We start from the raw sequence: 27,149 nt of genomic DNA on the forward strand, positions 1-27,149 counted from the left end.
TTCCTTACAATTTCATACACTGCATTCACTCCTTACAAAGTGGTTCCCTCTGGGATATGAAGACTAAATGCAGAGTAAATGACACTCTTCATTACAACTGTGACCCTGGTTCCAGTTCCAGTCTCTTTAAGTATTTGACCTACTCCCAGGCTAACCTCAACTATTCCCAGTGAAGCTCAGCAAATGCTCAAGGAAAAGACAAACTACAGCCAACCAGCCTGAACACAGAGTTCCACAGTTTCAGGTTTCCAGCATTCACAGTAGTTTCCTCTGGTTACTTCAAGTAATGATTCTGCTTCCCCACATGGATCTTCAGTTCCTTCCCTGTCCTGTCACCACACTTTCACCTTGCACTATCACCCTTGGGCTGTGTCCACAAGAAACTGCAGAGAGTTGTGGACACAGCCCAGCACATCAGGGAAACCAGCCTCCCCTCCATGGACTCTGTCTACACTTCTCGCTGCCTTGGTGAAGCAGCCAGCATAATTGAAGACCCCACCCACCTGGGTCACTCTCTCTTCTCTCCTCTCCCATCAGGCAGAAGATACAGGAGCCTGAGGGCACCAACCACCAGGCTCAAGGACAGTTTCTGTCCCACGGTGATAAGACTATTGAACAGTTCCCTTATACTATGAGATGGACTCTTGACATCACAACCTACCTTGTTATGACCTTACACCTTATTGTCTACCTGCAATGCACTTTCTCTGTAGCTATGAGACTTTACTCTGTATTCTGTTATTGTTTTTACCCTGTACTACTGCAATGTACTGTGTAATGAGTTGACCTGTATGATCGGTATGCAAGACAAGTTTTTCACTGTACCTCTGTACAAGTGACAGTAATAAACCAATCCCAATCGATCTCCTGCTTTTCACTCATCTTTCATTTTGTTCTATTCTCCTCTCATTCTTTTCCATGCATCTTCAAACCTGCATCCCTAACTTATCCCAGTTTCTGAAACATTATTCAGTTCCTCCCTTCACAGCTGCTGCCTGACCTGCTGAATACTTCCAGCACTTTTTATTTCTGTACCCCTGAACTGAATGGATTGCTCGGCCATTTCAAGAGGCACAACAGTTGTGGGTCTACAGCTGTATTTCTTTTCCCAAAAGGACTCATGTGAATTAGATGAGTTATTTGACAATCTGATAGCTTCATCGTCAATGTTAATGACATTAACTACGTATCTTTCTTAATTTAATTTATTGAATTTAAAATCCCAGCTGTCCTGAGGATTAATCCAGGCCTCTGGATAACTAGTCCAGCAATGTAACCACTGTGTTATTGTAGGGCAGCATGTGTGTATACCCACACACACATACATTCATCTGTGTTGAGTGCATGTGTAAGTTCAGGTGTATGTGCAGGTGTTAAAGGTGCTAAATAAATGCAGTTTCTGGTAGGATTTGAAGTCCTTGGAGTTTGGAAAAATGAGGAATGATTTTATTCAAACATGTAAAATGCAAAGGGGCTTTGACAGAGTAGATGTTGAGATGTTTCCACCAGTGGCAGAGGTGGGAACAAGGGGACATAGCTACAAAATAAGGGGCCGGTCATTTAACACTGTGTGTAGAACTCTGCTTGTCAGAGGGGGGTGAATCTGTGGAATTCTCTGTCCCCGAGGGTGCTGGAGGCCAGATCACTGGATATAATTAAGGTGGAGACAGATAAGTGTTTGCAAGAATTGAGGGTATGGGGAACTGGCACAAAAGAGGAGTTGAGGCCAGCACAGATCAGCCACAGATTGTGAAGCAGGCTTGAGGGGCTGGGTGGCCTACTCCTGCTCCGATTTTCGGTGGGTAGGTGTGTGCTTATGTGGATACAGGTTGTGTTTCTGCACCTGCTGTTCGGGTTTACCAGACATATACCTCCCGCAGTGTCATGTTGTCCCTGTGCATTACCTCCCCTGCAGTGAAATGTTTCAAGTCCATCCTAATGACAAATCTTATAGTCTCCATGCAAAGAAGCAAGCACACGACACAAATCACAAGAGTACAAAAGGAGAGACTACACACACTCTGCAACAGTTGGATTCCTACTGGAAGCATCTTGCCAGTTACAGACAGGAACAGGTATACTGGTTTCCATTACACTCTCCTGTCGGCGGAGAGTCACAAATGGAGTTTCCAGGATAAGGATGGGATTGTTCTGGATTGTCTCAACTAAAGCAGATGGAGAAAAACAAGAGGGCAGACATGTAGCCACAAACCAAACCGCAACAGTACAATGCTCACAAACAATGTTCACAGATTATGCTAACATCTTATTTCTTTATATTCTATTATGTCTTTTTCCCTCAAGCTACTGAAATAGTTTACTAGAACTTACATATTTTAACAAATGGTTTTAAATGTAAGGTCAACCTTATCTGTTTAAAACTCATGCATAGACGAACTTGATGAACCACAAAACAATAAAGAACATGGGCTCTCAGCCAATGCATTAACAAAAATTATGGAGAATCAAGCCCTGACCTCTGCAGCCTTTAGCTCGGACACAAGTCTGCTGTTAAATTTCTGTTGATACTGTATTGTAAAAATACCTATATTAGTGATAGCCCTTCAACATTCTGGTTACTGCAGCTCAACTCAGGGCCCTTTGGATACAGCATGATCACTATTTCCTATTACTTCAGCCTGTCAGTGGTCTTTTACTTAGACTCGGAAATGTGCCTCTGTTCACCAGAAGTAGTAAACAAAATTGGTCTCTGGACCAGCAGGCATTACCAAAAGTTCTCTTTCCTCAGTTTCTGAAATAGTTTCTATCTACAGTGCTTGTTATAAACTATAGCTTTGATCACATTGGCTAATTAGACATAATTTACTTGTAAAACGTTGTTCACAGTAGGTATTGGTAAACCAGTAAGGTGATGTGAACAGAGCACCCACGTCAACCAATAATTTTGTATTTCCATTGAAAATGTGCATACCCAGAAGAGCAGAGCTGCCATCACCCAGTGGGAACCTCTGGTAGCGGGGAACATTAAATGGTGCTAACAGATGGAACTTCTTCTCCAGGAGTGGCTCCAATCGGGATGATGAGGGATCAGCTGGGTGGAACAGATTGTAAACCTGCTGACACGCCGGCCTCAGCTGGGAAACTAGTGAAAAATGGAACAGTATCACAGGAACGAAGTTTTGTTTGGATCAAATAAAGTAAACATGATTTCTGTGATGTAAGTAAAACAGCTGAAGTGGAACAGTAATGGGCATTCAAAACAACAAGTGGAAAAGAAACTGCTGTACTATTTCAATTGAAGCTAATTGGTTTTTCATGCCTGTTGAATAAATTCTAAGATTCAAAAAATGAAAATGCAATATATTTAGAGCAATAGCAACGTAACTGCTACAAGTCTGTGTTCTCCCCACTCTAGCCCCAATGCTGAGAGAGTCTCTTGTCAAGTACTACAACCCGTTTTGTTCAGTCTGCCCACAGCGAGAACTTCTGACACATGAGATCATACTTCATGGAGCGACTTGACAACGTATCCTCACAGTCAGCACAGAATTTAAAAGCAAGCTCTATCGGCAAATGATCTTTCAGTAACACATAAAGGGAATTGGATTGATCAAGATACCCACCATCCAAGTTGGGGACAACTGTCTTCCTCAGTGCCAGCACCAGCCCCAAAGGGGAACCAAACAGAAAGAAGTCAGTCACTTCAAATTCAAACTTCCCAGGGCTCACTCCTTCCAGCATGGTTGAACTGCTAGATCGCCTGGACCCTGAATCAGTCCTCAAAACACTGGACTGCAAACTATAAGAGAAAATACATTCTTGTTAAAATTAGCCTCTAAATTAATTTTCTACCAAAACACTGCGGCTGCAGAGACTTGGCATGGCCAATAAATGATAGGAATTACTGAGAGAACAGAAGGAAATGACAACATCTCACAAATCACAGTAAACCACATTATGGGATGTACTTTCATGGGCTGTGAACTGAGGTCAAACCTGAAGATTTGAATCAAGCACAAAATCAAATTCAACATGATCACCAAATCACTCACTGGCCCCCGTCTCACCACCACCCCCTTTCCCCCTTTATCCTGGCTGTCTTCCTTCTCCACGCTTAGTCCTGATGCAGGGTTTTGACCTGAAATGTCAACGATTCCTTTCCCCTCCACAGATGCTGCTCAACCCGCTGAGTTCCTCCAGCACATTGTTCGTTGCTCCAGATTCCAGCATCTGCAGTCTCCTGTGTCATCAAGATGAAATGTGTTGACACTGAATACCAGGACTGTCCAACAACTTTACATTATAACACTGCAGGGAAACCAACTCACCCTAAAATCATATCCACAATACAACCTTCAGCATTCAATAAATGTTGTTTGTAACAACATTCGGGAGGGTTTAAACTAGTTTGTGAGGGGGAAGGGAACCGGAGGAGTAGGTCAGAGGAAGGGGACGGGGAAAAGTTAGATCAAACAGGTAGAGAGGCTTTGGGGAAGGAGAAGCAGAATACAGGCTGTAAAAGTAGTAAGGTAGATGGACTGAAATGCAAGAAGTGTTAGGAATAAGGGGGATGAACTGAGGGCTTGGATAAGTATGGGGGACTATGATATCGTGGCTATTACTGAGACGTGGCTGATGTCAGGAGATGAGTGGATATTGAATATTCCTGGTTTTTGGTGTTTTAAGAGGGATAGGGAAGGGGGGAGAAGAGGTGGAGGGGTGGCGATACTGGTCAGGGACACTGTTACGGCTGTGGAAAAGATGGATGTTGTAGAAGGATCATCTCTAGAGTCTGTATGGGTGGAATTAAGGAACAAGAAAGGAGCAGTTACTCTACTAGGAGTATTCTATAGGCCCCCCGGTAGCAGTAGAGATATAGAGGAGCAGATTGGCAGGCAGTGTTTGGAGAGAAGCAAAAATAACAGGGTTGTTATAATGGGAGACTTCAACTTCCCAAATATAGACTGGAACCTGCTTAGTGCCAAAGGTTTAGATGGGACGGAATTTGTTAAAGGTGTCCAGGAGGGATTCCTGACGCAGTATGTTGACAGGCCGACTAGAGGGAATGCCATGTTAGATCTAGTTTTAGGAAATGAACCGGGACAGGTGAAGGATCTATTGGTGGGTGAGCATTTGGGGGACAGTGACCATTGCTCCATAACCTTTAAAATTGTCATGGACAGGTGCAGAGAGGACAAGAGGATTTTTAATTGGGGAAGGGCGAACTATGAGGCTATAAGGAGAGAACTTGGGAGTGTAAATTGGGATGTCCTTTTTGAAGGAAAATGTACCATGGAGATGTGGTCGATGTTCAGGGATCTTATGCAGGATGTTAGGGATAAATATGTCCCGGTGAGGCAGAGAAGGAATGGCAGGGTGAAGGAACCGTGGGTGACGAGAGAGGTGGAACAACTAGTTAGGGAGAAGGTAGCATACATGAGGTATAAGCAGCAAGGTTCAGACAGGGCCCGTGAGGAATATAGGGTAGCGAGGAAGGAACTTAAGAAAGGGCTGAGGAGAGCTAGAAGGGGACATGAAAAGGTGTTGGCTAGTAGGGTTAAGGAAAATCCCAAGGCCTTTTTCAAGTACGTGAAGGGTAGGAGGATGGCTAGGGTGAAGGTAGGTCCGATTAAGGACAAAGGTGGGAGAATTTGCCTGGAGGCGGCGGAAGTGGGAGAAGTTCTCAATGAGTACTTCTCTTCGGTATTCACCAGGGAGAGGGGTCTTGATGACGCGGAAGGGAGTGCTGGTAGGGGTAATGTTCTCGAGGTTGTAGATATCAAGAGAGAGGATGTGTTGAAGTTGTTAAATAATATTAAGACAGATAAATCTCCGGGGCCTGACAGGATTTTCCCCAGGCTGCTTCTAGAGGCTAGGGAGGAGATTGTTGAACCGCTGGTAAGGATCTTTGAGTCCTCGTTGTCCACGGGGATGGTGCCGGAGGATTGGAGCGTTGCGAATGTTGTCCCCTTGTTCAAAAAAGGTAATAGGGATAGGCCAGGGAATTATAGACGGGTGAGTCTCACGTCTGTGGTGGGTAAGCTGTTAGAAAGGATTCTAAGGGATAGGATTTACGAACACCTAGAGAATCATGGACTGATTAGGGACAGCCAGCATGGCTTTGTGAAGGGAAGATCTTGCCTCACAAGCCTGATAGAGTTCTTTGAGGAGGTGACCAGGAAGATTGATGAGGGCAGTGCGGTGGATGTGGTTTACATGGATTTTAGTAAGGCGTTTGATAAGGTTCCTCATGGTAGGCTTCTTCAGAAGGTCAGAGGCCAAGGGATCCAAGGAAGCTTGGCTGTGTGGATTAGGAATTGGCTTGCATGTAGAAAGCAGAGGGTTGTGGTGGAGGGAGTGCCCTTGGATTGGAAGGCAGTGACTAGTGGTGTCCCGCAGGGATCGGTTCTGGGACCTCTACTTTTTGTGATATTTATAGATGACTTAGATGAGGGGGTGGAGGGCTGGGTTAGTAAGTTTGCGGACGACACTAAGATCGGTGGTGTTGTGGATAGTGTGGAGGGCTGTCGGAGCTTACAGAGGGATACTGATAGGATGCAGAGCTGGGCTGACAAGTGGCAGATGGAGTTCAATCCGGAGAGTGTGAGGTGGTACACTTTGGAAGGACAAACTCCAGGGCAGAGTACTGGGTAAATGGCAAGGTACTTGGCAGTGTGGAGGAGCAGAGGGATCTGGGGGTTCATATTCACAGTTCATTGAAAGTTGCCTCACAGGTGGAAAGAGCAGTTACGAAGGCCTATGGGATGTTGGCTTTCGTAAGTCGCGGGATTGAGTTTAAGAGCCGCGAGGTGATGATGCAGCTTTACAAAACTCTAGTTAGGCCACACTTAAGAGTACTGTGTTCAGTTCTGGTCGCCTCATTATAGGAAGGATGTGGAGGCATTGGAGAGGATGCAGAGGAGATTTACCAGGATGCTGCCTGGATTGGAGAGTATTGAATATGAGGAGAGGCTTAAGGTGCTAGGGCTTTATTCACTGGAAAGGAGGAGGATGAGAGGAGACATGATAGAGGTACATAAAATATTGAGAGGAATAGATAGAGTAGACAGTCAGCGCCTCCTTCCCAGGGCACCAATGCTCAAGACGAGAGGGCATGGCTTTAAGGTTACGGGTGGGAGGTTCAGGGGAGATGTCAGGGGGAGGTTTTTTACCTAGAGAGTGGTTGGTGCATGGAATGCGCTGCCTGGGGTGGTGGTGGAGGCAGCTACATTGGACAGCTTCAAGAACTTGTTGGATAGGCATATGGAGGAGTGTGGGATGGGGAGATATGCGGGAGGAAGGGGTTAGGTAGTGTGAGGGTGGTTTGATGGACGGCACAACATGGTGGGCTGAAGGGCCTGTTTTGTGCTGTATGGTTCTATATACTTCTCAGAGACCTAGAATTGTTATCTACTCAAACTATTTGGAATTTTAGTACATTTAAAACTCATAACTGTAAAATTAAGCATCTTATTAACTACCCACCTTAACATCATTCAACAGTTATATCCACTTTTCTCATGTTTCTGAAACTGCCTACTTTACAGATTCAACCCCTGGAAATAGTGGTTTTTTACACAATTCCCAATCTGCCAAAATGATGGTTTATTAATCCAGTGAATTTGTTCAGTCAACAAATTATTCAGTGAGGTTCGATCTTACGTAGGTTATTTGAGCTGATACTTCCCTAATTAGATTCCTCCTCAGTGACTGAAAGTAAGCCAAGCTCAGCTGTCAGTGAAATTCTGTTCTCAGGAGAGTTTGTTTTCACCAGGAAATAACCACACATTGACCACACGGAGATAGATCGAGTGATGTGGTTGGGGGAAAGAGGCTGATGATCATTTTTAATGATACTGTTGTGGTTTGGGGAGAGATCACCCTTTAGGAAGCTCAGTCATTCACCTGCAACATCCAGGTTTGGCCATTAATTCCATGTATTTCCTGGGTAACTGGCGCTTTGGTGCCCAGCCTGATGCCCTTCCTACCAAGCATCACACCTGCATCTCACCTCTGCTTCAGCCACCACACAGCAGACTGCCACACCGGCTCTCTTACACATCTTCCCTGACAGTTAAAAAATTCACCTGGAAAGAAAAGCCTGATGGTGTTTAATTGTATCAAGTTCATATGTAGAGGAATCACTTCTCTTTCTCGGCATTTGCTTGCTTGGATTATCCATGCTGCTTCGAGGAATGTCAATGTTGCTTCTGCTGAGATGCCTACTGGCTTCTAGGTTGGAACCAGTGCTGTTGTTCACAACAATTCCAGGAGATAATAGATCATTGTCCTGTAAGTCAATTACAGAGCACAGGTGATCAATAACTGCTCTCAGCAGAAGCTGCTGTCCAGAAAAGTGACTGTGATTAGTGATTACTGTTACTTAACAGAACTCCGTTAGTTGGCAACTTCAATATGGCAGAAGCAATGTTGTACCTCAGCCAAGTAATCTGGGTATATTTCAATTGCTTTTACACATAGTTTCACCCTAAGCAGTTGCTCATGGGTCACTGCACTCCCTCAACTATAGGTGATTTGATATCACTCTTTTGTGCCAACGTCATGGGCAAGTAAATTTGACACCACAATAACAGAGTCTAATTACCTGCCTTTGACAGTCAAAGGCATTACTATCACCGAGATCATCGACATCCTGGGGTCACCTTGACCAGAAACTCGAATGGACCAGTCACATAAATACTATGGCAGCAAGAGTAGGTCAGAGGCTGGGGATCCCATACGAGTGACCGACCTCCTGACAGCCAAGGCCTGTCACTGATGAGGCACAAGTCAGGAGTGTGATTTGCTTGGATGAGTTCAACACCAACAACTTTTAACAAGTTCGACAACATCCAGGACCCTATAAATAAATCTAAACAATCACTGCTGGTGCAATGTTGACTGTGCATCATCTGCAAAGATCACTCACACAGCCAGGTGACTCTGATGTCACCTCCCTAACCTGTAACCTCCATCAGCAGGAAGGACAAGGGCAGGAACACCACCATCTGCATGTTCCCCTCCAACTCATACCCATCCTGAAATAAATTCAGCTGCCTGTGCTCGAGTGTCTGGGATACAGGCCCTTTGGCCCAACCAGTCCATGCTGACCGCAGTGCCTGCCCAGCTAGTCCCAATTCCCTGCATTCGGTCCATATCCCTCCAAGCCCCGCCCCTCCACGAACCTATCCAAGTGCTTCTTAAATGACACTGGTGTACCTGCCTCATCCACTTCCTCTGGCAGCTCGTTCCATATACTCACCACCCTCTGCGTGAAAAAGTTGCCCCTCAGGTTCCTTTTAACCCCTCTCACTCTAAACCTATGCCCCTTAGTTTTGGACTCCCCTACCCTGGGGAAAAGACTGTTCCCTTATCTATGCCTCTCATAATTTTAAACATTTCTATAAGGTCACCCCTCATTCTCCTACGTTCCAAGGAATAAAGACCCAGCCTGGCCAACCTCTCCTTGTAACTCAGGCCCTCTAGTCCTGGCAACATCCTCATAAATCTTTGAAGTCATAGATCATTACAGCACATAAACAGGCCCTTTGGCCCATCTAGTCCATACCAACCTGATCTTCTGCCCAGTCCCATCTACCTGCACCCAGACCACATCCCTCCAAACCTCCACACCGTCACCGCACCCCCCCCCCCCCATCCATGTACACATCTATCACTTCCACTGGTAGCTCGTTCCACACTCGCACCACCCACATACATTTTCATCCAGGTCATTTATAAACATCACAAACAGCAGAGGTCCCAGTACGGATCCCTGAGGAACACCACTAGTCACAGACCTCCAGCTAGAATAAGCCCCATCGACCACTACCCTCTGTCTTCTACGGGCAAGCCAGCTCTGAATCCAAATGGCCAATTCACCATGGATCCCATGCATCTTAATCTCTGGGTGAGCCTCCCATGAGGGACCTTGTCAAATGCCTTACTAAAATCCATGTAGACAACATCTACAGCTCTACCTTCACCCTCGGCACCTCGTCAAAAAACTCAGCCTTTAGTAAGGCACGACTTGCCCTGCACAAAGTCATGCTGACTGTCCGTAATTAGGCTATGCTTTTCCAAATGCTCATAAATCCTATTCCTAAGAATCCTCTCCAGTAACTTCCCTACCACTGACGTGAGACATCAGTCTATAGTTGCCAGGATTATCCCTGCTTCCCCTGAATAATGGAACAACATTAGCTACTTGCCAGTCCTCCAGGACCTCACCTGTGGCTAGAGAGGACACGAAGATATTGGTCAAGACCCCAGCGATCGCATCTCTTGCCTCTCTTAATGACCTGGGGTATATCCCATCAGGCTATAGGGACTTATCCACCTTGATGCTCTTTAAGAGACCCAACACTACCTCCTGCTTTATCTCGAAATGCCCCAGCATATTAGCACACTCCGCACTGACCTCCCTATCCTCCGCGTCCTTCTCCTTGGTAAATACTGATGCAAAGTCCTCATTAAGGACCTCACCCACATCCTTCCCTTCCAAGCACATGTTCCCTCCTTTATTCTTGAGTGGTCCTACCCTCTCCCTAGTTATCCTCTTGCTCTTGAGATATGTATAGAATGCCTTGGGATTTTCTTTAATCCTACTTGCCAAGGACTTTTCATAGCCCCTCCTGTTCATGGCTTTCCCAATTCCCTTCTCGAGTTGAGTTCCTTTCTGGCTTCTTTATAATCCTCAAGGGTTCTGTTTGATCCTCGCTTCCTAAGCTTTTCCTTTTTCTTCTTGACTAAATTCACCACCTCGCTCAACATCCAAGGGTTCCCTTACCTTGCCATCCTTGTCCTTCCTTCTTACTGGAACATCCCTGTCCTGTGCTCTGTGCAGTTGGTCCTTAAACACCCTCCACATGTCAGATGTGGACTTGCCCAAAAACAGCTGTTCCCAATTAACTCTCCCTAGTTCCTGCCTAATACTCTCGTAATTTGCCCTGCTCCAATTTAATACTCTCTGCAAGGTCCATACTTATCATTATCTATAGTTAACTTAAAACTTAAGGAGTTGTCATCACTTTTCCCTACTGTTCTCCCACTGAAAGGTTGGTCACCTGGCCTGGCTCATTACCCAACACCAGGTCCAGTATGGCCCCTCCTCTCGTTGGATTATCTACATATTGATTTAAAAAAACTCTCCTAGATGCACCTAACAAATTCTGCTCCGTCTAAACTTTGTCCCATATCCCAGCAGTGACAGCTTAACGGAGGCAGACATTGTTGATGAGATTCACCACCACCTTTGGTGTGCTAGCACAGCCTTTTCTGGCTGAGGTAAAGAGCTTTTGAATATCAAGATATCAGACACGACACAAACTGCATTGAAGGGCTTGGGTTATCAGGAGAGATCGGATAGGCTGGGTCTGTTTTCCCTGAAGTAGAGGAGGCTGAGAGGTGATATAATAGAGGGATATAAAATTACGAGAGGTATAGACAGGGTAGATAGGCAGAATCTGTTTCCCATGGTAGGGATGTCTAAAACTAGAGGGCATGTTTAAAGTGAGAGGGTGAAGCTTATAACGGATCTGCTGGGTAAATGATACACACAGAGTAGTTGGTATTTCGAATGAGCTGCCAGAGAGGGTGTAACGTTTCCAAGGACTCATGGAGAATGGAGATGAACATGTCCCTTGATGGGACGGGTGGAAGGATTGCAACACCTCCCGAAGTACTGACCTCCTGCCCCACCAGAGACAGAATCCACAGGTCTTGCAGCGGCCTCATCGGCCGCCTCAGAACCAGAGTGGAAAGAAGTTATCCTCTGCCCTGAGGGACTGCTTAATATGAAAATCACTGAAAAACATGGATTCTCACCCCAAGAGCACTGGTACTGAGCTTCAAAACAAACACAAGAGATTCTGCATCGTCACTGTGTTCACCTGTACCACTGGGGCAGGTTCAGTGTACCATGTCCCATGCTAGTTTAGTCACTGTGTTCACCTGTACCACTGGGGCAAGTTCAGTGCAACGTGTCCCAGACTAGTTTAGGCACTGTGTTTACCCGTACCACTGAGGCAGGTTCAGTGTAGCGTGTCCCAGACTAGTTTAGTCACTGTGTTCACCTGTACCACTGGGGCAAGTTCAGTGCAACATGTCCCAGACTAGTTTAGGCACTGTGTTTACCTGTACCACTGAGGCAGGTTCAGTGTACCGTGTCCCAGACTAGTTCCCTCGTAATCCTGTTAAATAGTTTATTTACATTAATGGTGATTTGATGGATAGTTGTTGAACATAGAGCTTTTGATTAAATTACTCATCTTAGCCAAGATTAACTAGCTGAAGATTACAAATGTTATATCACAGTGGAAATTCGTCTAATATTTTCAAATGTAAACAAAGGATCAATTTTTCATTCCTGAGGTTCATTAAGTACAGCTTGTTTCGACTTTCAAGCCAACCAGCCTGTGCAGTTGATTTATTTTATACCCTTTACCATTCCAACTTCCCCGGAAATTTTTTTTTCTCTCCTTGGATGGAAGACTTTAAAAAGAAATACCAAGTTACAGTTCTTGCGTGATCCACATTAGGACCTGGGTTTTGCTCAGTTTTGAGTCGGTAACGGGTAATTCGCGATTGAGATGATCTCTTGGTTCCATAGTCAGAAATGTCACACAATGCACAGCAGTGAGATTTCGATTACATTTCCCGCCACAGTTATATTCATGAATATGGGTTCCATTGTGAGGGGAATAATTAGTCAAACTAACGGTGATATTGCTGGGAAACTGCTATTTATAATAATGGTACACCAGTGATCTTTATGTATTATGGTCAGGGATAAATTCTGACAGTGCATTTTTATTACTGCAGTGAAATCAGTAAAGAAAGTCTGTTGTTTTAATAAAACATAGCATATATTTGCATAATATTGGAATTATGGGACACATCTCTATTGTATCTAATGTACCAGGGAACCAGGATTAATTACACATTTTACTTCAGTTTCTATTTATTCCTCGTGGGAAACAAGTTTCTTGATTTATAATAATGGCATTTTAGCAAATGCAATTGCTAACAATCTAACCTACAATGTTGAGCTGTATAGACTAGTTTTCCACATTACTTGCACAGCACAAGCTTCTGCTGTTGACGGCATTCTGCAAGTATTCAGGAATGTTGATGAGAAACAGACGTTTGAGTGGCCATGTAATTTGGATTATCAAGATTGACTATTTTTGAGTATTAAAACTAGATCGATTGCAGGAGGAAAATGCTATTTATAATAACTGTACACCAGTGATCTTTATGTATTATGGTCAGGATAAATTCTGACAGATTACGTTTTTATTACTGCAGTGAAATCAGTAAAGAAAGTCTGGGTTTTAATTGTTGATTCATTGTTAAGTTATTGGACTAAGATAGAGTAGATAGGATCTTTTTCCCCAGGGTGAAAATGTCAAATACTAGAGGGCACAGGTTTACGGTGAGAGGGGAAAGTTTAAAGGAGATTTATGAGTCAAAGTTTTTTTTATATACAGAGAGCGGTAGATACCTGGAGCATGTTGCCAGAGGAAGTTGTGGAAGCAGATATGAAAGCAACATTTAAGAGGCATTTAGACAGGAACATGAACAGGCAGGGAATGGAGGGATATATAGACCATGTGTAGGCAGATGGGATTAGTTTGGATTGGCATCAAGGAGGCTGGGGGTTGCTGAAGGGCCTGTTCCTGGGCTGTACTGTTCCATGTTCTAATATAAGTAGGTCACTGGGGATTTTAAACAAAGAAGGGAAACCCCAAATAACAGCCATTTCACAGTTTATAAAAGTTTGGCTAACTCTTATATATTCTTATAGAAACATAGAAAACCTACAGCACAATTCAGGCCCTTCGGCCCACAAAGCTGTGCCGAACATGTCCCTACCTTAGAGACCCATAGCCCTCTATTTTTCTCAGCTCCATGTACCTATCCAAAAGTCTCTTAAAAGGCCCTATCATATCCGCCCCCACCACCGTTGCTGGCAGCCCATTCCACACACTCACCACTCTCTGAGTAAAAAACTTACCCCTGACATCTCCCCTATACCTACTCCCCAGCACCTTAAACCTATGTCCTCTTGTGGCCACTATTTCAGCCCTAAGAAAAAGCCTCTGACTATCTACCCGATCAAAGCCTCTCATCATCTTATATACCTCTATCAGGTCCCCCCTCATCCTCCATCGCTCCAAGGAGAAAAGGTCGAGTTCCCTCAACCTGCTTTCATAAGGCATGCTCCGCATTCCAGGCAGCATTCTTGTAAATCTCCTCTGCACCATTTCTATGGCTTCCACATCATTCCTGTAGTGAGGCAACCAGAACTGAGCACAGTACTCCAAGTGGGGTCTGACCAGGGACCTATATGGCTGCAGCATTACCTCTCGGCTCCTAAATTCAATTCCACAGTTGATGAAGGACAATACCCCATATGCTTTCTTAACCACAGAGTCAACCTGTGCAGCTGCTTTGAGCATCCTATGGACTTGGACCCCAAGATCCCTCTGATCCTCCTCACTGCCAAGAGTCCTACCATTAATACTACACTACGCCATCATATTTGACCTATCAAAATGAACCACTTCACACTTATCTGCGTTGAACTCCACCTGCCACTTCTCAGCCGAGCTTTGCATCCTCTCTATGTCCCGCTGTAACCTCTGACAGCCCCCTATACTATCCACAACACCTCCAACCTTTGTGTCATCCGCAAACTTACTAACCCATCCCTTCACATCCTCATCCAGGTCGTTTAGAAAAATCACAAAGGGTAAGGGTCCCAGAACAGATCCTTGAGGTACACCACTGGTCACCAACCTCCATGCAGAATATGACCCTTCAACAACCACTCTTTGCCTTCTGTGGGCCAGCCAGTTCTGGATCCACACTGCAATGTCCCCTTGGATCCCATGCCTCCTTACTTTCTCAATAAGCCTTGCATGGGGTATCTTATCAAATGCCTTGCTGAAATCCATACACACTACATCTACTGCTCTCCCTTCATCGATGTGTTTAGTCACATCCTCAAAAAATTCAATCAGGCTCGTAAAGCAGGACCTGCCCTTGACAAAGCCATGCTGACTATTCCTAATCATATTATACCTCTCCAAATGGTCATAAATCCTGCCTCTCAGGATCTTCTCCATCAGCTTATCTTCACCATCTTATATCTATCTTGTTGTATTATTAATAACAAGATTGACACAATTTTAATTACTAAACTGCCATAAATAGATCCTTAGGGAATGTAGGGACATGGGAGTTAGTGCGGGAAGATGGGGCTGAAGTAAAGGCTGCGCCGTGACCGTAAATCATGGTGCAGCAGGGACAAGGGGCCAAGTGGTCTCAACACACAGGATCGTTTTCAATCTAAAAATCTCAGTATGATTAAGACCACTGGATTTTTACAAATAACTGCACTGAATTTCACTTCTCAAGATGATAAAGGAAAAGGTCAGCTGATAACAAACAGAGCATTTATCATGAACCAAAGTGGTGAGCCTGCTTTGCCTGTTACCTGCACACTCAGAACACTGCCTCTCCTGCTGCTGTTCTGGCTCTCAGACACGGTCTGATTGCTGAAACAAAGGGCATCAAAGCCCAGGATTCCACCAACACAGTCTCCAATCAAACATACCTGCAGTGGAAGTGAAAATATAAAGTTTACAGTAAGAAGTTATGAGTATGAAACTTTAATGTTTTTCTAATCACACATCATTTCTAACATGTATTTCTGGATTGGAAAATCCACAGTGGGTATGATTTTTGAGTGTCCATGACTGCAGGATTGTCCACGTGAACTAATTAGGTTATTCCTCTCTTTTTATGAATGAGGCAATGATGAGGAAGTGTGCTCCCAGGCCTGCCCTCCCCCTGTTTTTACTACCAGTTGTTCCTTTAAGGAGTTTATCTCCCTAATATTCAAATGAAATAGACACAATGCAAGAATCCTTGATTGGTGACAAATATAATTGGAAAAAAAATTCTTTTGGCCATCCTAATGTTGTGATTATAACATTCAGCTTTTTCATTGAATATTATTTTAGCAGCCCATCCAAATCTAGAGGGCGAATGGGTGACTGTCAGGTAGGCTAGGAGGAGTGGTCAGGTGTTGCAGGAGTTCCCCAAGTCCATCTCCGTTTGGATGCTGTTGGGGTTGATGGCTCCAGGAAGTGCCAGTACCAGGAATGTGACACTACGAGGGGTTCAGGTACACAGGAGGGACAGGGAGAGACTGAGAGAGCAAGTGATAGGGATGTATTAGTTCAATGGATCAGAAGATAGAGCAGATGAAAAGGTGGCTGGTGAGGTGGCGTAGGAGGGAGACCTTTAATTTCTGAGGATTGACACTCTTCCTGGGGGATGTCTTTTGGGAAGACATATGAGGGTAGGACTTCCACAGTGAACAGAAGGGCACTGGGGGAGTGTCGTAGAACAGAGGGAGAGTACAAACACATGGTTCACTGAAAGTGGTGTCACAGATAGACAGGGTAGTGAAGAAGGTGTTTGGCACACTGGCCATCAGTCAGGGCACTGAGTATAAAAGTTGGGATGTTATGTTGCATGTTGTACAAGACATTGATGAGGCCACATTTAGAATACTTTGTTCAGTTTTGGACACCCTGCTATAGGAAAGACACCGTTAAACAGGAAAGACTGCAGAGATTTATGAGAATGTTGCTGGGACTCGAAAGTTATGGAGAGAGGTTGAACAGATGGGACTTTATTCATTGGAGGGTTGAAGAGTGAGGGGTGATCTTATAGAGGTGTATAAAATCATGAGGGGCATAGATAGGGTGAATGCACTCCCAGGGTCTTTTTTCCCCCAGGGTCAAGGATTCAAGAACTAGAGGGCACAGGTTTAAGGTGAGTGGGGAGAGATTTAATAGGAACCTGAGGAGCAACCTTTTTACCCAGAGGGTGAAATGAGCTGCCAGAGGAAGTGGTAGAGGCAGGTACATTAACAGTGTTAAAAAGGTACTTGAAACGTTTAGAGGGATATGGGCCAAACATGGGCAAATGGGACCAGCTTAGATGGGAATCTTGGTCAGCATGGACCAGTTGGGCCGAAGGGCTTGTTTCCATGCTGTGTGGCTCTATGACTTCAGTAGGGTTGCTACAAGTTGGATTGTTTGCCCCTCAACAGTAATGACTCTTCACTGGAGCAGAGGTTGCAGGTGCTGTTGGGGAGGATCAAACTAGTTTGGTGGTGGGTGGCAAGAAACGGAGCGTACAATCAGAAGGGCGGAAAGCAAAGCTGGAAATAGGGGACGGGGTTCAGGTGGTGAGTACTTAATAAGGCAAGGAAAAGGCAACAGTGCAGGGCAGGGAGAGGGGCAACGAGAACCAGAGTGCATCAGGAAGAGGCACAGTACACAAGCGTTAAGTGTGCCAACAAATAGTCAGAGTAAGGAAAAAGATAATATTAGAAGCTCATTTACTGTATGCACAGAACATCTTTAACATGATGAGTTGATGCCACAAACAGAAATAACGGGATGATCTGACAGCCGTTATAGAGACATGATTCTAAGGCAGTGAAGGTATCGTAGATCTGCTATTGTGTAAAGAGACAGAATCAATTAATGATCTCTTGGTGAAGAATCCTTGAGGGAAAGTGATCATAGCATGGTAGAATTTCAAATTTAGTTAGTGCATGAGAAACAAACCTTAAACTATTGTCCGGAACTTAAATGAAGACATTTACAAGGACTGGGGAGAACAGAGTTGGTTGAAGTGGCTGGGAAAATAGAAGGGAGGATCAAACGATATGTAAGGAGTATCAGATAGTTATGGAGAGACTTCATAAATCTCAGCAAAGGCATGTCCCTGTGAGGAAGAGAGATTATGAGAAGGATACTCCATTTGTGGGCAACCCATGAAGTCAAGGGTGGCATCAAATTGAAAAAGAAGTGTACAATATTGTGAAGGTTAGTGATAGGTGAAGAGAATTGGGAAACATTTAGAAACCAGCAAAGAATGAGCAAAAGGTTGATAAACAGGGAGTAGGCTGGTGCAGAAGGTGAGATCACATGGGATCCAGGGTAAGCTGGCTAATTGGATACAAAATTGCTTTGGTGGTGGGCAGAGGGTGGTTGTGGAGGGTTGTTTTTCAGACTGGAGGCCTGTGACCAGTGGTGTGCCACAGGGATCGGTGCTGGGTCCTCTGGTGTTTGTCATCTATATTAATGGTTCGTAAGAGAATGTAGGTGGCCTGATTAGCAGGTTTGCAGATGACACCAACATTGGTGGTGTGGTGACAGTGAAGAAGGGTGTCTAAGGTTACAGCAGGATCTAGATCAACTGGAAAAGTGGGCCAAGGAACGGCGGATGGAATTTAACTCAGACAAGTGTGAAGTGATGCATTTTGGGAAGTTAAACCAGGGCAGGAGACACACAGTGAACAGCAGGGCCCTGGGAGTGTTGTTGAACACAGAGACCTTGGGTACAAGTACATAGTTCCCTGAAAGTGGTGACACGGGTGGACAGGGTGGTGAAGGGGGCATATGGTGTGCTTGCCTTCATTGGCCGAGGAACTGAGTAAAGGAGTTGGGACTTCATGTTACAGATGTATGAAATGTTGTTTAGGCTGCAGGTACTGCAAGCAGTTCTGGTCACCACACTACAGGAACTATGTGATTAAGCTACCGAGGGTGCAGAAAAGATGTTGACTTGATTGGAGGGCTTGAGTTACAAGGAGGAATTGGAGGCTGGCTCTGTCTTCCCTGGAGTGAAGGAGGCTGAGAGGTGACATGATAGAGGTGTGTAAAATTACGAGCGGCATAGACAGGGTAGACAGTCAGTGCCTGCTTCCCACGGTAGTGGAGGGGGGGTCAAAAACTAGAGGGCATTGGTCTAAGCTGAGAGGGAGGTTTGAAGGGGATCTGAAGGGTAAATTTTTCATACATAGAGTAGTTGGTATCTGGAATGAGCTGCCAGAGGTGGTGGTGGAGGCAGGAACATGAATAACATTTAAGAGGCAGATATGAAATTAATGTAGGCAAGTGGGATTAGTATAGGCATGATGGTCAGCATAGACACGATGGACCGAGTGGGCTGTTTCTATGCTGTACACCTCTATGACCATCCTGATTTGGAAATATATTCTGGAACTCCCAATCGCACAGCTTTGTGGGAGCATCTTCACCAGAACTGCAACAGGTCAAGAAGCTGATGGGGGATGGGTAATACATTTCAGTCCTCCCAGAAATGCCCACACCCAGTGAAGGAATGAAACTAAATTAAGGTGCATTTGAAATTTATCCTGTAAAAAGTTCTACAATCTATTTCATTAAATGGGAAACTCTGGCCTTAAAATGTGCAAACATTTACATCAGCTACACAGGGAGGAACATGAATCGCATTCCTATTTACTCATTACCCCAATACAAACACTCCAGTCCTGTTAATTCACCTTTAAACTAGATTTTAATAACTGGAAGCTACAAGTGTTGCAATTTCAATTACAAATATCATTTTAAATATTATACACAGATGAATATTCCCTTCCCCATCTCTAGAGACACAAACAATTTCCCTTTATGTTACTTACTTGGCCATTGAAGGAGACTCCTTCCTGTGATTTGAGAAAATCACTGTACACCTGATTTGCTCTGGAAATAACTGTAGCGACTGCCTCCTGGTACTGGGGCGAGGCTGTTGCCAGCAGTGGAAGTGCTGCCAGAGGAATGTGGTCCTGGCTGTTTGATAAACAGCTTTCGTCATAGCTCATCGGGCTGAGGCTAGAAGAGCAAAAGTTCTCTGAAAAGACAGAAGCTACAACAGTGTCTGAAACAAACTGACACTTATTACTTTATTGATTTGATGGATGTTAAGCTAACAAGACATTTTTTTAAATGAAGCACACTGAGGGTATTTTTCATGGACTACTCTCTTACCTGGGTGTATGTGGTGCCAGTAGTCTCAACATTCAGGCCAGAGCATCCTATTTTCTTGGCACCCTAGCTCATGAGAATTTGCACACTGTGACCACAACACGCAATTTAACCGGCAGCTCGGCATTCTTCAATAGCTCCCCCAACCTGTGACTTCCACCCAACAGGAGACTGCAGAGGCACAGGAAGACCACTACCTGCAAGTTTCCCTAAGTCATCTGGGAAATGCATCACCATTCCGTCATCGTTACAGAGCCGAAATCCTGGAACATCCTGTCCAAAAGCTCATAGGAGTATCTTTCAGCACATGGATCAGAATGCTTCAGGATGGCTCCATCACCTTTCAATGGCAACTACAGCGAGGCTGCAGAGGTGGCATATTCTGCAACAGAATACATTACAAATAAAAGCAGAAGCCGCTTACTGCAGTTAAGATAAACTAAAAGGCTGTAGGATTCCTTGCACAGTTTGGGAGGTGTTATTGGAGTGGCCTGGCAAATAATGGCAAAACATTTTGTGATTGGTCCACAATACAGCCACTGCAAGCCAATGGTGGGGAGATTGAATGTTTAGGCGATGGATGGGGTACCAATGAAGTGGCTACTTTCTCCTGGATGTTGTCAAACACCCTAAGAGTTGTCAGAGCTGTACTCATGCAGGCAAGTGCCAAGTGCTCCATCACACTCCTGACTTGTGTCTTGGAGTTGGTGGAAAGTCATTCAGGTGTCAGGAGGTGACCACTGGATATCCAGTCTCTGACCTGCTCTTGTGGCCATGTACTTACACAAATATTCCAGTTAAATCTCTGGTCAATGGTGACCCTCGAGATGTTGACGGTGGGGGAACTCGGCAATGGTAATATCTCTGAATGTCAAAGGTAGGTGCTTAGAGCATCTCTTGTTGATATAAGATTAAGAGAGGCATAGACAGGGTGGAGAGTCAGAATCTTTTCCCCATGGTGGGGGCATCACAAACAAGAGGGTGTAGGTTTAAGGTGAGAGGAAGGAGTTTTAAAGGGGATCTGTGGGGTATGTGGGAGTGGTTGATACCTAGAACGTGCTGCCAGAGGAGGTGGCAGAATCAGACACAATGACTATGTTTATGAGGCATTTAGACATGTGCTTAAATAGGCAAGGCATGGAGGATACGGTTGTACTGTGAGCCAATGGAATTTGTGTAGATGGGTGAACAGGTTGGCATGGAGATGGTGGGCTGAAGGGCCTGTTCCTATGCTGTACCACTGTCTCCATGCTCATTGCCTGGAGTCTTTGTGGGGAGAATGTTACTTGCCACTTATCACCCAGGCTCTTGCTGCATGCAGAAACGGCCTGCTACATTTACTGAGGAGTGGGCATCATGGGCCGAAGGGCCTGTTCTTGTGCTGTACCGTTCTATGTTCTTATCTGGGACTGTGGTGGTCCGTTACTGAGGATATTCAAAACAGAGATCAACAGATATTCAACTGTTAAGGGAGTCGATGGACACAGGGTCAGTGCAGGAGAAAGATGGAGCAGGCACGTTGGGACCAGTGGCCTCCTCATGCTTTTGTTTCACATGTTCACAGTAACTTTGTAGAAGCTCCATCTCCTCTTCCATCCCATTAATACCAGTGTTGTTTCAATACATATAATTATTATTCTATGTTTTTTTATTCATTTCCCTAATTTGCCTTAACATTTCTTTCTCCAACTCTCTTCCATAATTCAGTGCTGTGTTGGTCTCGCCTATCAATGTGATTTACCCTGAGTTATCTTTTGTCTGGATCTCAATCCATTTGGATTCTATTCCTGTCTCCATTGTAGGCAACTCCCTTTCTTTGTACTGTGTGGGGTGGGGCCATTGGCTAACGAACAGAGCTTGTGACAAGGTCCACAGCACATCGCTTTGGTCTTCACAATATATAATTGGAGGAAATGATGCTGGACAAAGGAGGCTGACAATTTAGAGAGAGTGGAAGAGTCAAGAGCGGTGGTAGTGAGTTGGAGCTGGGTGTTATCTTTGTGTACCTGGATAATGTGATCGTGCTTTCAGATGATGTTGCCAAATGGCATCAGATAGATGAGAAATGCAAGGATAGATCTCGGCTCACACTAGAGGTAATGGTGGAAGCAGGAAGAGGAGCTACTCCTACTAGTGGACACTTTAGCACAGAGCCAGGGGAAATCCCATCCCAATACAACTAGACAAAGAGGAGAACCATCGAGGGAGGATAAAGGATGTGACAGGTTGAAGAGCACCATAAAACTGATGTGGTATTAGCTACAAAACAAAGCTCATCATTTTCTAGTTTGAACTATTAAATACATAAGAACCTGGCTACCATAATCAAAAACAAATAATGTTTCATAAGCTAGATGGTAGCTTGTTCTGTTTTGTACAATTAACGCACTCAATGGTTTAATTAGAAATATCAGCAATAACTGAAAAAGACTTTCCATGCAACAATAGGTTCTAAATAACAGGAAGCAGCATTAAATAAGCCTTTCTACTGGAGACACATATTTAGAAAAGTGTGCCACATATAAGCTGCTAGCAAATATTTGCCAGCTGGCAAAGACGGCGTATACAATGGACTTGCAGTGTATTGTTCCCTGACCACCAGTGACATCCCTACACACTAGACAGCTGGAACACTCACTTCGATACCAGTGAAAAGGCTTCAGAGCAGATAGCTGGGCACGGAACTAGCTTTACTGCGATGTGGCCTAGACCTGCAGGGAAGTGTACTCTCATCACCGTGTCAAAGACAGAGGTTATAGTGTTGACGTCAGCCTGTTTGGAGGTCTGGTCTCCACTGCCAGGGTCCAGTATGTTGCCACCATGCAGTATGAGCACCAGCATGTGAATCTTGCAAGACTGTAAGGTTTGCAATGATGCTTCATCCTAAAGTAAAGAACAACAAATTATAACACTAACAATTGCTTAATATTTGCAATTACTAAAAAGAGTTACTTTCACACATTGAAAAAATACTTTGATCAAAATACTCACCAAATGTATAAAATATAATCTAGTGATAACTGTGTAAGGGTTAACTGTTCCTAGGACTGATTTCAGCACAGCAGAAAATTGTGACTAACATCAAAGAGGCTTCTTTAATAACCAAGTTAACAGGCTTATGTTAGCAGCTTAGATCTCCTTGGCAACACTGCAAAATTATGATCCAAGATGACAGACGATCTGAATTATATGAAAGAAAGAGATTGCATCTGATAGATATCAAAGTCTATCTAGGGCCAGTAATCTGATTTTATTTTAAATATTTAAGACGAGGGCTCAGGTGAAGAAAGCACAATCAAACTGGAGTATGATTTTCTGGCAATTGTGAAACAAATCAACACTTTCAAACACTTCAGCTTAGACCATGCATCAGATAAACTTGCAGTCCAAAAGTACAGCCCTGATTTGGCATCACCCTCCTGTAACTCTCTCACAAGTAGAAGAAACACAAGTTCTTTCCATTACTACAACTTTGCAATGTACTTTTGTAATGGTTAAAGAAACACTCCTCAGAATCACCCACATTCTATCTTCTAGGAGAAGCAGAGTTAAATACATCAACTAAAAAGTCTACACATTTACATATTGCATGCTTAATTGAACCTCATTCATACTACAGGCTAATCATGTGTTCCTTTCCAATGATTTTCCTGTGTCAATCTAGTAATGAATAGAATTGCATAGTGTAAATTTCTCTGCAAGGATTAAGGTTTATAAAAATTCTGCATGCCAGTAAATAGAGTATAGAGGCATTTCAAAAGCAGTTACCAATAAAGAAGAACATGGAAAAGGAAAGCAACTGTTTATCTTCAACATGGAAACACGAAAAACTGCAGATGTTCGAAATTTAAAATAAAAAAACCAGAAAATGCTAGTAATACCCAGCAGGTCAAGCAGCATCAATGGGAAGAGAAACTGAATGAAAATTTCAGGTCAAGAACTGGGAAAGTGAGTGAAACAAGTTAGTTGTGCATTGCAGAGAAGGTTGGGGGGGGAGGGGGGAGAGGTGAGACAGGAATTAGGGAACATATGTAATACGGTGAGGACAAGGTTGCCGTGAGGATAAATTGTGGCTTAGAGGTTAATGGTAGCAGTTAGAGAGCGTTAATACTGACAAAGAAATATAAAATGTGAAATGCAGGACTGTTAGTTGTGCTGTACAGTACCAGTCAGGTTGTTCTGAAGGAGTGAGAAAAACTGAACCAATATTACAAGGGGTGTCGTACAACAGAGATGGCCAGCTCTGGTACAGACTGAGAAAGCGAGTTCCCTGAGACTGGACATCTGATACTCTGTCTGGAAGCCTGTGACATCTCCAAATGGAAGATGGTGCTGTTCCTCGAACTTACATTGAATCTTCATACAACAATGCAGAAGGATGCAGACAGATCAGAGTGAGAGCGGATGGAAAAGTAAAAGTGGCAAACAACAGCCCCTGTTGACTGAAAAATGATCATCTGATCTGCATTTGGTTTCTCTAATGCAGAGGAGGTCAGAAGTGAACACTGAATGGAATTGAGTAGATTGAAAGGAGTTGAAGTGAATCACTGCTTCGCCTAGAGGGACTGTTTGGGTCCCTGGATGGTGGGAAGGGAACAGGTGAAAGGACAGGTGCAGTTGCATGGGAAAGTGCTGACAGAAGGTGAATGGCTCATGGTCCAAGGAGTCACAAAGGGAATGGTCCCTCTGAAATGCTGAAAGGGGAGAGGAGGGAAAGATGTGCTTAGTGGTGGAATCTTGTTGAAGCTGGCAGAAATTGTGCAGTATGACCCATTGAACGGGGAGGCTGGTGTGAAAGTGAGGACCAGGGGAACTCTACCCTTGTCCTGTCCATGGAGAAGGGGTGAGAGCTGAGGTTTCCTAGCTATGTCTAACAGCCCTGCATTGGGCAACATTTTGTATTCCTTTGTCCAGAGGGATAGAGGAGAAAACGTGCCTGGAGTCAGAGGAAGTAGGGGAGGTCCTTAATTAATACTTTGCTTCAGTGTTCACCTGTGAGAGAGACCTTGACATTTGAGGACAGCGAAAAACAGGCTGATACACTAGAACGTGTTGATGTTAAGGAGGAGGATGTGCTGGAACCTTTGAGAAACATTAGGATAGACAAGGCCTCGGGGCCGGGCAGGATAGATCCCAGGACACTATGGGAAGAGAGAGAAGAGATTGCTGAGCCCTTGGCGATGATTTTTGCCTCCTCACTGGCCACAGGAGTAGTGCCAAATGATTGGAGGGTGGCAAATGTTATTCCTTTGTTCAAGAAAGGGAGTAGGGATAACCCTGGGAATTACAGGCCAGTGAGTCTTACTTCAGTGGTGGGAAAATTACTGGAGAAGATTCTTAGGGACAGGATTTATGGGCATTTGGAGAAGCATAGGCTGATTAGGGACTGTCAGCATGGCTTTGTGAGGGGCAGGTCGTGCCTCACGAGCCTGATTGAATTCTTTGAGGATGTTACAAAGCACATTGGTGAGGGTAGAGCAGTGGATGTGGCGTACATGGACTTTAGTAAGGCGCTTGATAAGGTTCCCTATGATAGGCTCATTCAGAAGGTTGGGAGGCACGAGATCCAGGGAAACTTGGCTGCATGGATTCGGAATTGGCTTTGCCCATAGAAGACAGAGGGTGGTGGTAGATGGAGCGTATTCTGCCTGGAGGTCAGTGACCAGTGGTGTTCCGCAGGGATCTGTTCTGGGATCCTTGCTCTTTGTGATTTTTATAAATGACTTGGATGAGGGTGGGTTAGTAAGTTTACAGATGACACAAAGGTTGGTGGTGTTGTGGATAGTGTAGAGGGTTGTTGAAGGTTACAATGGGACATTGATAGGATACAAAGCTGGGCTGATAAAAGGCAGATGGAGTTCAACCAGGAAAAGTGTGAATTCGAAGGCAGGTGCAGGAACAGAGGGATCTTGTGGACCAAGTCCATAGATCCCTCAAAGTTGCTGCGCAAGTTGATAGGGTTGTTAAGAAGGCCTTCATTAGTTGGGGGATTGAGTTCGAGAGTCACAAGGTAAAATTGCGGTTCTATAAAACCCTGGTTAAACCACACTTGGAGTATTGTGTTCAGGTTCTAGTCGCTTCACTGTAGGAAGGATGTGAAAGCTTTAGAGAGGATGCAGAGGAGATTTACCAGGATGCTACCTGGATTGGAGAGCATGTTTTATGAGGATAGGTTGAGTGAGCTCGGGTTTTTCTCTTTGGAGAGAAGGAGGATGAGAGGTGACTTGATAGAGGTGTACAAGATGATAGGAGGCATAGATTGAGTGGACAGCCAGACTTTTTCCTCAGGGCAGAAATGGCTAGCATGAGGGGGCATAATTTTAAGGTGATTGGAGGAAACCACAGGGGTTATATCATACACAGAGAGTGGTGGGTGCGTGGAACTCGCTTCCAGGGGTGCTGCTAGAGGCAGATACATTAGGGATATTTAAGAGACTTTAGATAGACATGTGGATGATTGAAAAATGGAGTGCTATGTGGGAGGGAAGGGTTAGATAGATCTTAGAGCAGGAGAAAAGGTTGGCACAACATCATGGACTGAAGGGCCTGTACTGTGCTGTAGTGTTCTATGTATTATCACTCTCCACCTGTCGCTGTGAACCCATCAAGCACAACGTACCCCCACAACAATCTGACCTCAGCCTTTCACAGATATTCTTTTAGCCCCAGGTTTCCTTTCCCCATCTTCTCTGCAACCTAAAACTAACCCATTTTCTCTCTGTCCCAGTTCCAACGAAGGGCCTTTAACCTGAAACCTTAACTTTATTTCTTTTTCCACAGATGCTGCCTGACTTGCATTTTCTGTGTTAACAATGTCACACTTTTACTTTCATAAAACAAACTCCTAATATTATTCAAACATTATGGTCAGGGCAAGGAAAGGAACAAAGGAAAACGAACAGGAGCAACAGCTGACGCTTTATTGGATCGGTTAGCTGTTACAGGTGGGGTTGAATGGGTAAGACTGGCCTGAGGAGAGAGCAGCATTTCTGTAGCAATGACTGTGGAGCAAGCGTGCAGGCTTTGGGGGTGTCATTGTCTGTAATCCTGTGCCTCACCTCACTGGCTGTAGGAAACTACACGAACAGGACAGTGTACAAAATCAGGTAATTCAGGAATCATACCAGATAGGAGAACAAAGTAAACTTTTGGCCAATCATTGCCTTGCAAACAATAATCAAACCTAGAAAGAAGACAAAAAGCTAATGCTGGAACATGTAAACGGCACCTTACTAAACAATCATGCTGTTGAAACACACACGGCAAGAATTGTATAAAGTGAAACAGATGAATTGTGTTAAGTTCACT

The 27,149-nt window shown here is 44.4% G+C and overlaps 1 protein-coding gene across 1 annotated transcript in view; it reads right to left on the reverse strand.

Moving 5' to 3' along the window:
- The window catches only part of LOC127579258 (membrane-associated phosphatidylinositol transfer protein 2-like), a 314,070-nt gene that overhangs the window by 28,946 nt on the left and 257,975 nt on the right, over positions 1 to 27,149 (reverse strand). Inside the window, 7 exon segments of the mRNA XM_052031908.1 lie at positions 2,019 to 2,165; positions 2,933 to 3,103; positions 3,585 to 3,760; positions 8,049 to 8,251; positions 15,464 to 15,583; positions 19,499 to 19,688; positions 22,480 to 22,724. Of these exon segments, the coding sequence (XP_051887868.1) occupies positions 2,019 to 2,165; positions 2,933 to 3,103; positions 3,585 to 3,760; positions 8,049 to 8,251; positions 15,464 to 15,583; positions 19,499 to 19,688; positions 22,480 to 22,724 (1,252 nt within the window).

This window comes from Pristis pectinata, chromosome 17, assembly GCF_009764475.1.
Source record: "Pristis pectinata isolate sPriPec2 chromosome 17, sPriPec2.1.pri, whole genome shotgun sequence".
NCBI classification, from domain to species: domain Eukaryota; kingdom Metazoa; phylum Chordata; class Chondrichthyes; order Rhinopristiformes; family Pristidae; genus Pristis; species Pristis pectinata.